The sequence below is a fragment of the Hydra vulgaris genome, chromosome 08, assembly GCF_038396675.1.
Source record: "Hydra vulgaris chromosome 08, alternate assembly HydraT2T_AEP".
Classification (NCBI taxonomy): domain Eukaryota; kingdom Metazoa; phylum Cnidaria; class Hydrozoa; order Anthoathecata; family Hydridae; genus Hydra; species Hydra vulgaris.
The window spans coordinates 34488309-34505619 of record NC_088927.1 but is presented as its reverse complement, the minus strand read 5'-3'; the positions used below and the strand labels follow the sequence as shown (position 1 = coordinate 34505619).

General features: G+C 27.4%; 1 protein-coding gene across 2 annotated transcripts in view; it reads left to right on the top strand.

Annotated features, from left to right (window-relative positions):
• Window positions 1-17311, top strand: part of LOC100215536 (mitotic spindle assembly checkpoint protein MAD1) — a 56587-nt gene that overhangs the window by 16239 nt on the left and 23037 nt on the right. For both annotated transcript variants that reach the window (XM_065803510.1, XM_065803509.1), the window contains exons 7-12: window positions 813-927; window positions 1187-1251; window positions 1409-1495; window positions 1577-1655; window positions 6365-6430; window positions 16511-16600. In XM_065803510.1, coding sequence (XP_065659582.1) covers window positions 813-927; window positions 1187-1251; window positions 1409-1495; window positions 1577-1655; window positions 6365-6430; window positions 16511-16600 — 502 coding nt within the window. The remainder of the gene's footprint in view (window positions 1-812; window positions 928-1186; window positions 1252-1408; window positions 1496-1576; window positions 1656-6364; window positions 6431-16510; window positions 16601-17311) is intronic.

The following is a 17311-nucleotide window of genomic DNA, read 5'->3' as shown; positions in this document are numbered from 1 at the left end:
TACGTAGATTTGTAAATCTTATTTTTAGAAAAAAAAAACATTTTTTTTTGTAAATTTTTTTTCTCAAAAAAACTTAAGTAAAAATCATTATAAAATAAATTAAACATATTAATTTAAATTTTTTATAAAGAATTTTTATCTTTAATTTTTATAAAGAATATATTTTTAGAAATATTTTTTTTTTGTATATAAATATTTTTTTTTACAAAGATTTAAACTTTTATTACTACAAATAAAAAAATGTAAAAATAAAAAAATTTACCAATAACTTTTTTTTTGCACTATTAAGATAAAGTTAGTTAAAGTTTTGTTTCGTCGTCACTGAAAAAAACCATGTTAACTTTATTTCAATAAAAACTTCTACTTTTTTTTTACTGAATTACCTTCCCAAAGCTGAGAGAGTCACTACAGTTGAGGAGGTTACTTTTTTTTCTAATCATGGTTAAAATCCTCTCTCAATTCTTTAACTTCAAAACACAAACATAAACGAACAAGGCTGCTGCTTAGAGAAACAAGTTAAGCGTAGTACAACATGGGATGTGGTTGGGATCAAACTTGAAAATTACAAGGCAAGGACTCTACCACTACACCACTATCACATAGACTTTATTATATTACATATATTAGAAACACAGTTTATAATATTATATATATTAGAAACACATGTTAGTAAGTTGTTATTAAATTATTACTGCAGTCAATTTTTTTTTAATTTTTTTTTAAATTCTTTTGTTTTTATAATTTGTTTTTTATTAAGTGTTTTTATCAATGTTTTTTGTTATAACTTTGTGTTTGATTTTAAATCTATTTAGAGAGTCATCAGAAAAAATATTGATTCTTCAAGAAACCAATAAAGATCTCAGTGAAAAACTATTAAAAGCAGATGAAACTATTGAGAGAATTCGAAATTTTGAATTTGAAAATGAAGTTTGTATTTTTTAGTCAGAAATTTTTTTAAAAAATGAAAAAGTTTCATTATTGAATTGTGCTGTTTATAAGTTTTAGACTAGGATTTAAATTGTGCTGTATATAAGTTGTGGACTGGGAATTAAGTTGTGCTGGGACTATAGTGGTGTTTATAGATGAGGGATGTTTCTAGATGACATGTAAGGTTGTCAGAAATTATTCATCGAAAATTTTTCAACAGCCTTTTTAATAGTTTAAATAAATCTTTTTTTTTTTTTAGAGGTTGAAAGAGTTGCTATCCCAGTTTGAAGTTGCAGATACAGTAAGCGGTGAATCAAAAATCAGGTTTTACTTCAATAACTTTATTTTTAAATATGTAATCTTTTTTTTATCTATGTACAACAGCAAAAAAGTATATTGTATGGAAGATTGATGGTGGTGTTTTTTTTTCCTTGATTTAAATTTACAGATGTTAATTTGAAATTAATATATTTAATCATAGAACTCCGTTTGAAATGAAAAGGATAATAAGTGAACTTCAACAGGCAAAACTTCTTATGTTTAAAGAACACACAGAATTGAAATCAAAGTAGTTTTTCAGAATATCTTTGTTAATCTAATAAATTTCAACGGATCTTTATTATTTATTTATTATTTTTATTGCTTTTAGTATTTTGTTGACCCAGTCTTCTTTGAAACAGTGTAATGAAGAATGTGCTTGTCTGCAAGATCTTAATAAAGAGTTAAAAGTACTTTTAAAATTTTTTGAATAATTTTGAATTTAACTTTGAGTTAAGCATTTAGTTTTAGCATTCATATCACTTAATATCACTCTAGCATTCATTTCACTTGATATCAATCCAGCATTCATTTCACTTGATGTCACTCCAGCAATTGATGTCACCAAAGCATTCGATACAAAATAAACAAAAATAACAACATTATCCTGCCGTATGTCATGATCTTGAATTTAACCTAATTTATATGCCCATATGTACATAATTGAAAATATACAAGTATATAATTCAAAAACAAACAACATTACATAATGATTAAATAATTGTGTGACTTTGCTATATCTGACCCAAAATCCCATGTTAAATATTTTTGATAACATATTGATATTTTTAAATACAAGGGCTAGTATACAAAAATTCAAATCAAATGCAAAATAGTGTCAACCATTAACTAATTTTTCTTATAATATTTTTCTGGTATTTTAGGTTTAGATGAAAAAAAGTTTATTATATGTGGTGCTGAAAGTTTGACTTACTTAAACTAGACTAAGCAATAGATCCTATAGAGAAATTTGAATTACTTATGAAAAAAAAAACAAAACATAAAATTGTAAAATTAAGCACAAAATAAATACGTTTTTTTTTCTTGCTTAAAAGGGGTCGCAACCTTCTAGTTCGTTGTCAGTAGAGGATGAGCTGTGGGAGTATTTTGGTGATTAATTGTAATGTAAGTGCTTTTCAGTAGACTAAATGTCATTAAATTATCAGTAGATTAAATCACCTCTGTTGCATCTTTCATTTAGTGAGGTGATATGAAGATGTGATAGATCTGGCTTTGCTCGAAATGCTTTGAGAATTGGAATTGCTTTAGTGGCGTTGTTTAGGCCTTTTCCAAATTTTTTAATGTTGTGTGCAGAAAGAGAATTCTATACAGGAGCAACATACTTGAGATGAGGTCTGACCAGCGATGTGTAGAGGCTCTTCCAAATTTGTGCATTTTTATTGATAAAGCAACCCTCGGAATTAGGGTCAGCATTTGGCAATGCTGACCAAACTGCCGACCTTAAAGTGTTTGAGGTCAGCAAAAAATTGCCTACCTTGTTTCTATGTTTTATGGTAAGACCTTCGTATTAAATTATTTTTGCCGACCAGATGCCGACTTTTAAAAGTTTGAGGTCAGCAAATTATTGCAGACCTTATTTTTCCTAACTCCGAGAGTTGATAAAGCTTTCTTCATTTGACCAAGCACAAAGTTAGCTTTTAATGATATTATTTCAATGTGTGTGTTCCATTTAAGGTCATGTGAAGTGCAAGAGTGCTTGCCTCATAAACAAGTAGTTCCGAGTTTGATCCCCACAACGTCCCTGGCAGTACTGTGCTTAACTGTGCTAAAGTTTCTCTGAGCAACGGCCCTTTTTGGCAAGGTTTGTGTTTTTGAGTTATAAAGTTGAGAGAGGGTTGTAATTGCAATTATAGTAGCCTTCTAGACTGTAGTGGCCTTCTCGGTCTTGGGGAGGTGAAGTAATATTAAAAAATAAATAAATTGTAAAATGCAAAAAGAGGCAATTTTTTGTAGTTAAGCCGCAAGCACCAGGTTGTGGTCCAAAACGTAATTTAATTTATATTGTTCTAGAGCAGAACTGGGTTGTCAAGAGTCAAGTTGGTGGAAATGACTTAGCTGTTGTCAGCATATAACTTCATTGGATTGCTAACTAGGTCTGTAATGTCATTGATGTATAAGATGAATAAAAGTGGTACAGAAAGACATGTGCGTTGCCAGTATTCAAAAATACATAAAAAATGTTTCTTGAACTTAAAGGAGTAAAAACAGGTGAAAAGATATTGTTAAGGATCGTAGCTATATTTTTTGATTATTCATTCATCATTCATTTGATCATTCAGTCGTAACGTTGCCATTTGGTTTTTTCATAGATCTTATTTGATTTTTAAATTTCATTTTCATGTTTAAATATTAATAAATAAGTTTCAATTTTGTCTTAGCTTTTTCTGATATAGATTGAACAAAATAAATATAATAAATATAATAGAATGAATATAATAAATAGAGTAGAATGAATAAAAGTTTTTTTATTTTATTTTTTTGCATCAATTATTGTATTTTTTAATGTCCAGATGCCAGATTCGGTCTTTGCTTCTGTAATAAAGTTTATTTTTGTTTTTATTCCAGAGATTACTTCTTTTGTGACTTGGTATTTGTATTATATCCTTCAATATAGATAGATTGTAATGCTTCATAACATTTATCAATATTTAAATTTTTAAAATGATTAACTTAGTTGATATCTTTGAAATAATTGCTTAGTTTTTTAAAGTTACCATTTTTGAAATCTTGTTGAGATGAAGAAAACAGATATCTAGGAGAGCTTGAAGATTCTACAGCATAGTTCCAAGTTAGAATTAAATAAGTTTGTCTTTTTTTGGTACAACCAAGTTGAGATCTGTTAAGAGAAAATATGTGTTGAGAAGTTTCAGTTAATATAGCATCTAGAGAGTTGGGCCTAATATAGAGTTTAATGGAAAAGTATTAAAATCAAGGTATTGCGTTAAATAGTTGGAATCAAAGGTCTCATAAAAATCTTTAGCTAGTGCGTTTGTGGTGGTTGCAGTGTAATTAGACCATGTGGTACTGTCAAGGTGTCATGTGATTAGAAGACTTAAGAAGATTTATTTTGGAATTCATAACTTTTTAAAATTCATGTGTATCAGATATATAGATGCAAAACTAATCCACCATGAGGATTAGTTTTGTGATCATCATGATGATTGTGTAATTAGTGAGATTAGAAGTAGAGTTTTCCTTAGACCATGTTTCTGTTATGAAGACAAGACTTGTGGTGCTTTTGAAGTTTGAATAAGGTTTCAGCAAGTTTCACCCTGTTCAACAAAGTTCTATTTGTATAAAAACAACTAATATTATTTTTTTATTTTGTTTCATTATTAATAATCATTTTAATATTGATTCTGTTGTGGATAGATTTAAGTTTTAATTCTGTCTTAACAAGTTCAAGAGTCGAGTCCCAAACTCCATCATGGTGCGTAACTCTATCACTATGAATGGCAAAAAAAAAGGGATGATCCTTTTGCTTTCAAGTTTTTCTTTGTTGAGTCTGTTACATTCTATATGTAGTAGTTTTGATTACCTCTTTTGAGCAGGATTCTCATCTGGGTTGATGTAGATATCATTTCGAGAATTGTTAAGTCTTTCTTCGTATTTCATTGTTAAAAACTACTGGTGATGAACCTTCTTGAGCTGATGTGCTTTTCATCTCTGAAGTATCTAATAGCAACATGTTTACATTCAATATTAAGTTCATTTAAAAGTGATGTTACCAGCGTTTTGTCATGTTCAATACAGTCAGTGGCTACTGGAGAAGACAATGTAATACAAAATACAAAAAATAATATATATTTTTTTGTTTTCTTTTTCTTTCAATATTTAAAAGATTCTAAAGTTAGTGATAAAATAATGCTTAGATTCTTGTTCCGCTGTTCCTCTAGTGCTGGTAACTTTAGCTTCTTGAATAAATTTCTCTTTTTAAAGATCTGTCTGTTTTTTCACGCAAATAGATTTTTTGTCTGTAACCATATGAATTTTATTTGCCATAGCTATTTTAGAATGCAAGAAAGGAAGTTCTTTGTTTTTACTTTTAAAACATAAGTAACTAAATAAGCTTTCAATTGTGTGGCTAACATTTTCAACTTTCAAAATAATCCTAAGGAAATAAATTTCCAGTCAATTTCAAAACTAGTTATTTATGTAAATATTAACAATCAACTTCATGATTTTTTTACTTGTTTTTTTTTTTTCTTATATAATTTTGTTATCAATAAGAAAATTATATCTCAAAACTAAAAAATATCTTTGTGGACCGGCCTTAAAAAATATCTTTGTGGACCGGCCTTAAAATATCTTTGTGGACCGGCCTTAAAATATCTTTGTGGGCCTTAAAAATTGGAAAACAATAATATCAGTCATTAATAAAAATTAAGTCTTTTAGTATAATTTAAAAATTTAAAAATTGTTGACCTATAAAAAAATTTGGTTAATCTTGATTTGTTGAAAATTAGTTTTTGATTTATTGTAATGTAAAATGTATAATAACCCAATAAAAATAACACAATTAATTAATTTAACTTATATTTGATTTATTTAAAAAACAAAACTAATATAAGTGCTACACAAATCAAATATAAAATATGTAAATTTAAAATCTATCCTGACAATTGTTAAAAACCAATACTGCTAATAAAATCCTATAACTAAAAATATTATTTTATTTTTTCGGATTTAATGAAAAATAATGCAAATAAATTTGATGTAATGTTTATTATTAATTATTATCAATTATTATTAATTATTAAATGTAAACAAAATACTGTACTTAAAAATAAAACAAAGTAGAAAAGTGCTGTTTTCCTTATTTACAATTTTCATTTTGTCTACAATTTCTGTCAAGTCTACAGTTATACTGAAATGAAGACCACACTGGGAAAATCAATATAGTCAACAATTTATGTTTGACAACATAGTCACATCTAGAAAGTTTTGAGATTATTTATCGATCATTAATAAAATTCTTCATATAAAATAAAGAAAACTAATGATCAGAAAATTAAACTTATATTTTGAATAATTTATTTGAAGTTCAACATAACACATATAAAAAATATTTAATTTTTTTGTTTTTTAATATTTCTAGAATGCAAATGAACAGTTGGAAGAAGCTAATAAAAAACTTGAGAGGAAACTTGCCTTAGTGTCAACGGTTTGTTTTAACCTTTATATTTCTGCCTATACAATACTATCCATATCTTTATAAGTTTGTGAGTTTGAGTCTGTTCCTTACAGTTTGTGAGTTTTAGTCTGTTTCTTACATGTTTGTGAGTTTTAGTCCGTTTTTTGTTTTGGCTTGGTTTTACTTAGTTATCTATGACTTTTTTATTTTTCTATGTATTAGAGTGTAGCATGAGTTTTATTGGATTATTGTCCCACAGTTTATTTGAATACAAATTTATTGTTTTTGTGTTCATATGCAGAATTAATATAGTGTATATTGATATATTTTTTCCATGCAAAAATGCTGACATTTTTATATACAGTTTAACCCTCAGTTATTTTTGTACTAATCTCTTACGGCTTCCTAAGTCAGTATGATGTCAGTATGATGTCAGATCTAAATTTGTTTCTAATGTTATATATATATATGTACTTGTATGTACAGGTCGTATGTATAACATTTATACTGCTTATCAAAGTACACAATATAAGTTACTGACTAAATAGGGGTCAGGTACAAGGAGTGCCGCTACATCAACTGAAAATTTGGATTGGGGCAGCAATCTTTTTTTTATTCTTTTTTAAAATTCTTTTTCTAAAAAAGTTGTATTGAATAAAATAAACAAAAAAAGTTGACAAATGCTTATCTAAATCTACAAAAAAGAATGATTCAAAAAGTGAAAAGTTGTTTAAAACAAAAAAAAAGAAGCATATACAAATACTACACCAGACCACACCAGAGCCTGAAAAACCACTTTAGTTGAGCGTAAGTCATATAGTGCAATAAAACAATAAAATAAAAATGATGTGTTTCTACATAAAAAGTAAGTATTTTTACAAAGATTTATTTGTCAACCAGATTGCCATTTATCCATCTGTTGATTTTGACAACTTCACGTTACACGTCTGTAAATTACACGTCCAGATCTTCAAAAATATAAATCTATTAAACAAAACAATGCAAGCTCTTCCCAAGATTAGTTGGTCTGTATTACGTTCTCTAAAACACAGAGCACAAAAAAATATCTAAATCCAAACATTTTCACTAATTAGTCTAACATTGTAAAGAGTAACATTTAGGGTGTGTTGATTGTCATAATCAAATTTTCTTACAAAATTATTAGATTGTACCATATTGAATACGACTTGATATTCATTAGCAAAACTGTGTAATGACTGACACCCTGATTTGTTTTCTTCTTTTCTATAACATGATTGGTTGATGTTTTCTTCTGTCTCAAAATCAGAGTCAAAATCAGATTGTAATGGAAAAAGATTTTTTATCATAAAATACTACTGTGTTCCAAATAAAGCTAATAATGCAGCTCAATATAAACAGTTGTCATCTGCATCTATTGCTTGAGGAGACATACTGCTAAGCATAACGCCATGAAATCACTTAATAATATTTACAGATGTAGTATCTTCAGTACCCAACATAGTTTGTGAATTGTTAAATGGAATTGGTTTAGCTGATTCTTGGAGTCTGTATAATAATTTGTGAAAATACATTTATTTAAAAGAAAGTTAAATTTAGATTCAAGTTAGTTTTAGTTCAAGTTAGATTTAGATCAGTTAGTCAAAGTTCAAGTTAGATTTAGATGGCCGCAGATTTGATTTTAAAGTTGACTCTCTCTATAATAATTATCTTATTCCAAAACGTACAACATTTTTTAGCACTAAGCTAAAAAAAAGATTTATATATTAAAAGCTAAATTTGTAGAAGTTATGTAAGCAGCTTTTTTAAGTTCATCATATCTTATATTTAACTTTCATTCAACACCTGTTATTATGTTGGTAGCGTTCATTTGGTCTTATACATCTTATGTTTTAGGTTGCAATGTTATTATCTTATTATAATTCTCAAGTTTACTGAAACACCTAAAATTACTTTCACGTATGTTCAAAATTTCTGTACTGCAAATTAGAAGATCTAAAAGAATTTTAGGCTACTACAACTTAAAAAATGTAAGTTAAAACCCAGACTTGTTATGCTTATGCAACAAAATATAGTTGTACTTATTTGTTAGACCTATTTAAGCTGGCAGGTTGAACTCTACTTTGTTAGTTTGTCAGTTGTCCATACACACTTCGGAAAAATATATCTTACTATTCATCTGAAATAAAAAAATTAAAAATTTTGATTCAAATTTGGTTTTATTGCACATATGCAACTTAAAAATAAGTTCAACTTATTTTAAAAATTTCTAAAGCAACTTTTTAATTGGTGTAAAATTAATAGCTTGTCTGTCTAAGCTTAACCCCACACCATTAACACAATTATAGTTGTTTTTCATAGAGTGATAAAAATTACATTGTTAACATTGTAAGTTGGTAATTTATTAATTAAATGCCCCAATATGTTATCACTAGACCCATTGACCTTAAATTTGTTTTATGTTTAAAAATATAATATTTATTATAACACTACTTAAAGAAAAAAAAGTTGCTGATTCCCACAGTTATGGTTATAGGTTTTGTAGTTTACACTCCTATCAATATAACCTGGGGCAATATAAACACTGTATGTGAATATAAACACTGTATGTGAATATAAACACTGTATGTGAATTAACATATAAAATAAAAAAGTAAAAAGAATCAAAACTACATTTTTTTGAGAAAAATCATTAGTAGTATTTAAAATGTTATTCCATAAAAATGGTCTTCACAACCATTTCCACACTCTTCACAGCCATTTGCATGCTCTTCACAACCATTTGCACACATGACTATTTATTGCATATATGACTATTGCAAAATATACTGAAATGATTTTTCAGACTTGAATGTCGTGTAGTATTCGTATACACCCAAAAAAGTCTCAACTTGAAAACTGGCCAGTGAACATACAATGTTGAGAAGTGTTCAGAAAATTCTGAAAAAGAATTTAGGATTAACATCATACAAGAAAAGTGTTGAACCAATCCTGATTAACACTCAAAAAGAATCACCTTTGCAAATTAGGTTCATCACAGTTTAGAATAAACAATCTTTGAGAATTCTCAAAGAATTCTCAAAATATTTGATCTCAACAACATGCACAACTGTTAAAACGATCAAGTTTGGGCTTTGAACTGTGCTGAAGCGGATAAGAATGGAAGTGTTAAACAAAAACAGAAGCTTCCACAAAAAGTCATGGTTTGGTTCCACAAAAAGTCATGGTTTGGTTAGGAGTTTGCTTAGAAGATTCTAAGCATTTCACAAACAAGATTACATTATTTTCGCAAAAATTTAATAGATCTACTTACAGGTGTTTCATTTGATATTAAAAAAGGAAAGGACCTAAATTACAAATTGTCACAAAGATTGTTGGACAAAGTTTGTACTCGCATAAATTTGTTTCCATGTATCAAATCTGTGGTAAATGTAATAGTGGTGTAGTGGTAGAGCTCTTGCCTCATTAACTGGTAGTACTATGCTCAACTTGTTTCTCCGTTGAAATTTAAAAAAAATCTCATTGCAGGAGCGCTACCCAAAAAGAATATATATAAATTTTTAATAATTAACTAATTGTTGCTAATATATTAATAAATAACAATATAATAAAAGACACGACGGTTAATAAATAGATAAGTAATTCAGTTAATAAATAACTTAAATGCGCATAACATGTCTTGCTTTTAAAGAAAGGCGTTATTGTTATGCTCTTAATATAGTTTACAAAGAAGTTCTTTAGTGAATTTTTTTAATCTAGGATTTTTCATTTCTAACATTTGTTTTTATTTTATTCTAGTTTTTTCCATTTCTAACATTGTTTTCAGTCATTTAAATTTTTAACTTTAATTATTTTTCACTTAAAAACACTCATTAGGTATGCATAATATATAAAAGATTTATTGACCTTCAGTGGCTTCACTTCTCAAAATAAATATCATTTACGAATGTAAAAAGTTGCTAAAAACAGGCGCAACGGGTGCCCATGAATTTTCTAGTATATATATATATATATTTTTTTTTTTTTCCTCAACATCATTGCTTTCAACAAGGCTGCAAGCAACCACTATTAGAGTTGGAAGTTACTGCAAGAGAAAAGATAAAGTTTGTAGAGCAAGATAATGATTGACAGACAACTTAAAAGATTGCAAATTATATGAATCGGGAAAGCAAGATGAAGGAAGCGAATTCCAAAAAACTGATGTTCAAGGAAAAACTAGACCAATAAGAGTTTTTGGAGCACTTAGGAACAGTATAAGAAAAATATGAGACTTAATTGAATGACAAGTAACAAGATAATGAATTTTAGTAGATGGTACAAGAGACGCTAGCTCTTTAGAGCAGTGCCCATTATAGTATTTGTAGAAAAGGGAAAGAGAAGCAACATTAAGACAATGTGATAATGGTTGGAGGTTGGCTGCAAGAGCAGGTCCAACTATATTTACAATGAGTTTTTGCACCTTGTCTAAAAGAGAAAGGGCATAATTAGAAAATTCGCCCCAGATATGGCAACAGTATTCCATACAATGACGGATTAGAGATTTATAGAGATGAAGAATAAAAATAAAGATAAAGAAAAGAGATGCAACCTTAGCAAATGATAATTTTGAAGTGGATTTGATATATGGTTTCCAAGAAAGATTGGAAGTTAATCCTAGAAAATGAAGGGTAGATGACTCTTCGAGTACATTACCATTCATAAATATAGGAAGATCTAAATTATTGCGATAATGATTAGCTAAAAATTGATTTTTATCAGAATTAAAGTTCACCAGTCACTGTGAACTTTAATTTCGATAAAATTATTATGACAAGAATAAATGGTAGTACCATCAGCGAACAATGCCACCTTAGATGTGAGAATATTTGAAAGATCATTAATGTAAATTAAAAAAAGTATAGGGCCAAGAATTGAACTTTGACAAACCCCTGAAGTTACAGGATATGAAGAAGAGTGCTGTCCATCAAGGACAACTTTTATGCTACAATTGGTAAGGAAGGATTCAATAATCTTATTATTTATTATTAAGATGTTACCAGATACACCGTAAGAAGAAAGCTTATGGAGAAGACCAGCATTCCAAACTTTATCAAAAGCTTCAGAAATGTCAAGAGTGATAACCTTAATGTCTTCACCTCTATCTAGTGCACGATAAAACCTATCAGTTATTACTTTTAGCAAATCAGCTGTAGAATAAGAAGATCGAAATCCTTATTGATGATCAGAAAGTAAGTTATTAGATTCAAGATGAGAGAATAAGTGTTTGTTAATTAAAGATTTAAAAACCTTGCTTATGGTATGAAGAAGATCAATGGGACAGTAGCTAGACGAGTCAGATCGCTCTCCAGAATTTTTGAAAATAGGGATAACAGATGCCGTTTTCCAGCTGGCTGGAAAACAAGACTCTGATAAGCACTTTTTAAATAGTTTTGAAAATATAGATTACAGCTCCAGAGGACACTTCGGCAAGACTATAATAGGTATGTTGTCCGGACCACAAGCTGTAGAAGAGTCTAAGCAGAAAATCACTTTTGATACAGATGCTGGAGCAATACAAATGTCAAGCAATGAATCAATCTGTTTGACAGCTATATCAGGTAGAATGCAACTAGTGGAATTAAGAGATGATATTTAAGAAAAGTTCTTAGCAAACAATTCAGCTTTGTCTTTAGGTGAGGTGAAAATATCTGAACCATACAAGAGAGGTGCAATAACAGATTTCCCCTTATTATTGATACTGTTAAAGATTCTTCAGAAGTCACGAGTCTAATTTTTGTGATGAAATACAAGATTTCATGACCTGAGAATAGCGGGCTTAAGCGTTAGACAAAACCTTTTTACAATGGTTTCTAGCAATAGTAAATAGATGTCTGTTTTCAGAAGAATTGTTTTGTCATCAACAACAACGATATTGGCTGATGGATAAAGAGAGAGGTCAATTTGATCAGAAATAACATCGAAAAGAGTGCCGTTTTGAGAGTGGTTTAGACAAAGAGAAAGGCGATAGAGTGAAGTGGTGCTAAATGAAAGCACATAAAAGAATTGTCTGTGAATTCAAACCTAGTTTCCAGACAAATGAGTGAATTTATACGAATGTAAATGCCCAGGCCAAGCATGTGACTATTGGATTCTTTAGGAATTAAAGAAAGATAACAATCAACACTAAGATCACAAGATGAGACAGCTGAACTCAAATTACCTCATAAAGAGCAAGTAGGTCTGGTAAACTTTGCAAGAGATAAGACTCAACAGAAAAAAAGTTGCTTCATGAATATTAGTGAATGATTTATGAATGGTTCAGAGAACTTGGTGACGATGATGGTTTTTTGTGTTTTATAAATATAGTTATAAATAGTTTTATAAATTGTTGTGTAAAAAAAATATTTATAAACACCAAACTCACTATATAGATATATATATATATATATATATATATATATATATATATATATACATATATATATATATATATATATATATATACTATATATATATATATATATATATATATATATATATATATATATATATATATATATATATATATATATATATATATATATATATATATATATATATATATATATATATATATATATATACACAACTATAAATTGTTGGCTTTGAGAGCATGGAGAGAAAATAATGATTTTTTGACAAAAAAGATTACATCACTTTAATTTCTTTTGACTTGAATCCAATTTATCTGTGTTGTCGTAAAGCCAAAGCTGTTAAAACAATTGCAAATGCATATAAAAAAAACATTTTTAAATAATTTTAAAATTACAGCAAAAATGCAAACTTAATTGAATTGAATTTATTTATTTTTAATGCAGAATGTGTTTGCTTTTTATTTTTTTAATGTTTTATACTGTTTTTATTATTTAAATCAATTTGTTTTATTAAAACAAACGTTTTGATAAATTTTAGATAAAATAATTAAAAAAAAACAGTAAAAAAGAAGTTTATTTAAATTCTTAACAAAATAATTACATCATGAATGGCAAAACGAATGTTTTATTTAAGTTCTAAATAAAATAAGTCATACATAAAGCTTTTTCATGATTTTTTATGAAAGTATTTGATAAATGAAAAAGATTTGTTGCAATTTTTAAAAAGTGCTTTATTTTTTTAGGCAAGCACTTTTTTATATTCTCATTAAAGTTTTTGCAGGCGTGTCGGCAAGCGCAAAATGGCTTGAGCACGAAAGCGCTGGCTAAGAATAATGATAGCAAGCTTTCATTGGCCCAACGTTGGACTGATGCATGGTGATACATTGGCCTAACGTTGAAATTCGATGTTGGCCCAATGCAGCTTTGATCATTGTTTAGGCATTGGCCCAACATTGTATACAACATTGACCCAATTTCGTATACAACATTTACCCAACATTGGCCCAACATTGTATGCAATACTGACCTAATATGGTATGTAACATGTTGACAATATTGTATACAACATAAGGTAAATGTTGTTATAAATTAGGTCTATACTGAATTCAACAACAAATGTTGTATATCGGTCTAACATTTTATGCTACAAATTGTTGTTACAATGTGTGATTTGCATTGCTACATTGAAATTTGTAGAGAAATAAAAATAAAAATGTATGATACAAGTATAAAAATTTATTTATTTAATTTACATAGTTTCTCAATTAAATATACATTTTGCAAACTCCAAACATAAATCAAAAACAAACACATTAAGTTTTAAATAAAAAAATTCCCAATAAAATTTAAGGAGATATTGGTTGAGCTACTTGTTGTTGAATCGTGTTCAGCTGATGACATTTGGTGCTAATGTTTAGCTAAATGATCTTTGGTGCCCACGACTATCATTTTTTCTTAAACCATCTCTATCACATGCCTGCCTAAGCCATGCTTATTTGACTTCACAGCTTCTGTAAAAAAATTAGCTGTTTGTTTAATTATGCACCAAAGAAACATAACAAATTGAAAGTGATTGTGTAATGCAAAATTGAAAATGAAAAAATAACTTTTCTAAATCATTCACCAATAGCAACATTTGCTATTGCATATTAATATGCTATATATATATAATATGATAATAATATGCTAATATAAACTATTATGAATAAATTAAAAAAAAATTTTTTTTTTTGTTACTTATTACTGTATGACATTTCAAATATTTAATAAAGAAGGAAGGCATTTTAAAAGTAACACAGTAAAAATTTTATAGGTGTAACAGCTTCTGTATACTTAGTCCAATGGTCAGTCATAAATACAAAGTTGTAACATACTGTAAGATCTTACACAAAAATAATTTGATTATTGCCTTTATTATTAAATTAATCATTTTGATTGTAGTAAAATGTTATAAGCACATTGTTTAAATTTTAATTAATATTTTATTATTTAAAAAAAATAAAACATCAAGTCACAAGAACCTCTTGAAGTTGACTTCTAATGAGGCAACCTTTTAAGATTCTTAGATAATTAATAAATATAGCCTATTTTGTTTATTTTTATAATTTAAAAAGATAAAAAGATAATATCAAAACCTTTTTTCATTTTGTAAAACCATTCCATTTTTTAAAAATGTTATGCATCAAGTTTTATAAATATACCAAAAAAATGATCCACGACTACATTGGACAAATATTGGCTCAACAGATCTACGGCATTAGTGTAAGAACAGATTTTTATAGCAAAATATTGATTTGATAGTACATTGGTCAAATGTTGGCCCAACATAGTAAAATATTTGCCAAAAACTGATTTATAGAATCAAAATATTACGCTGAAAAAAAACATTCGCTAAATGTGGGCCCAATGAAGTAAGATATTTGCAAAAAACCAATTTGCAGAAATGAAATATTATGCTGAAAAAAAACATTGGCTAAATGTTGGCCCAACAAAATTTATTTGCCAATATTAAAACTTATGTTGGGCCAATGTAAGCTTGCTATCTGAGGTAAGACATCCGATGTTCTTTTATATTTATAAATATATATATATAATTATTATTTTATGAACATCAATAAACACGAGTTTCTCTCGATACTAATTTTATTTTTTAAAAGAAATTTTCGCTGGATTGTTGTGACCAGCGTCTTCAGCTTAGAAGTTTTTTTTTTTCTTATTTTTAAAATGGCAGTTCTATTTTATGTTAATGGGATGGTTTCATCCTTTTTTGAGGTAAGTGCGCCATATATATATATATATATATATATATATATATATATATATATATATATATATATATATATATATATATATATATATATATATATATATATATATATATGTATATATATATATATATATATATATATATATATATATATATATATATGTATATATATGTATATATATATATATATTAGGGTGGCCCTAAAAACAATTTTTTTGAAAAAAATCTGCTCCCACCCTTTAAATGTGTTCTATATAATACAAAAACGCTAGGTTTAAAATTTTGTTGAATAAAAAATATTTTTAGAGGTCCCCCAAAACCCTTTAATATTTAACGGGTTCCTAATATTTAAAAAAAAAAATTTTCTCGAAAATAGGTCAACTTGGTACTCAAATGAAGCGAAATTATATAAAAATTTCAAAAATAACATTCATTTTGAAATAATAAAGTTATTTTAGGTTTTACTACGTAAAAATCTTGTTTTTTAGCAAAAAATGAAATAAGTGAATTTTTCATAGTAATTGTGATAAATAAGTTTAAACTTCAAATTTATTTTTCAAAATGAATAATGTTTTTGAAATTTTTATATAATTGCGCTTCATTTGAGTACCAGGTTGACCTATTTTTGAGAAACTTTTTTTTTGAAAATATTAGGGACCCGTTAAATATTAAAGGGTCTTGGGGGACCTCTATAAATATGTTTTTTTCAAAAAAAATTTAAACCTAGTGTTTTCGTATTATATAGAACACATTTAAGGGGTGGGAGCAGATTTTTTTCAAAAAAGTTGTTTTTAGAACCACCTTAATATATATATATATATATATATATATATATATATATATATATATATATTATATATATATATATATATTATATATATGTATATATATATACATATATATATATATATATATATATTATATATATTATATATATGTATATATATATACATATATATTGCTAATTTATAGGAACGAGAAGGTTTAAGAAGAATATTATCAAGTTATGAAAATTCACCTTCAAAGAATCAAGAAGATCAAATGGCTGTTAAAATGGAGGAGGTTTTTTATTTATCACAATATTATATACACATATTGCAACAATTTTTTTATATATCTTAGGTTCTACACTAAATTTCCCTGGTTTTAGTTGTTTTCTTTACAAGTGCTATATTAATTATGGTACATTATTAATAATATACATATTATTAATAATATACAAAGAACAACAATAAATGTTTAAATAATAAAGATCTTATTGTTTTTAACAACACGAATAATTAAAAGTGGTTCCTTAAGCATCATCATCACCACTTTCATCATCATCATCATCATCATCATCATCATCATCATCATCATCATCATCATCATCATCATCATCATCATTATCTTTGTCATCATCAACATTATCATTGTTATCATTCTTAAGCATCCTTCTATCAGCACTTGCACTAGACATTACTCATAATACTGTTTCCCCAACATGCTTCCATTTCATTTTTAAACACCTTAATATTAGTTCTTCTGTATGTGAAATCAAAGCTTTCATGGTAAATCATGATGAGAGCTTCCAAATCGTTAATAATAAACAAATGACTGTACAACTGAACTCCGATGCACATCAACCTCTACTTTAAAGCAATCACTCTCTTCATCATTTATTTTGGCTGTTGTGATTTTTTCATACATAGCCATGTGATCTGTTATTAACCATTCTTTAATACCTAAATACCTAAAATCCTACAGCCTCTTGGTACTTTGCCAAAAGTTTTT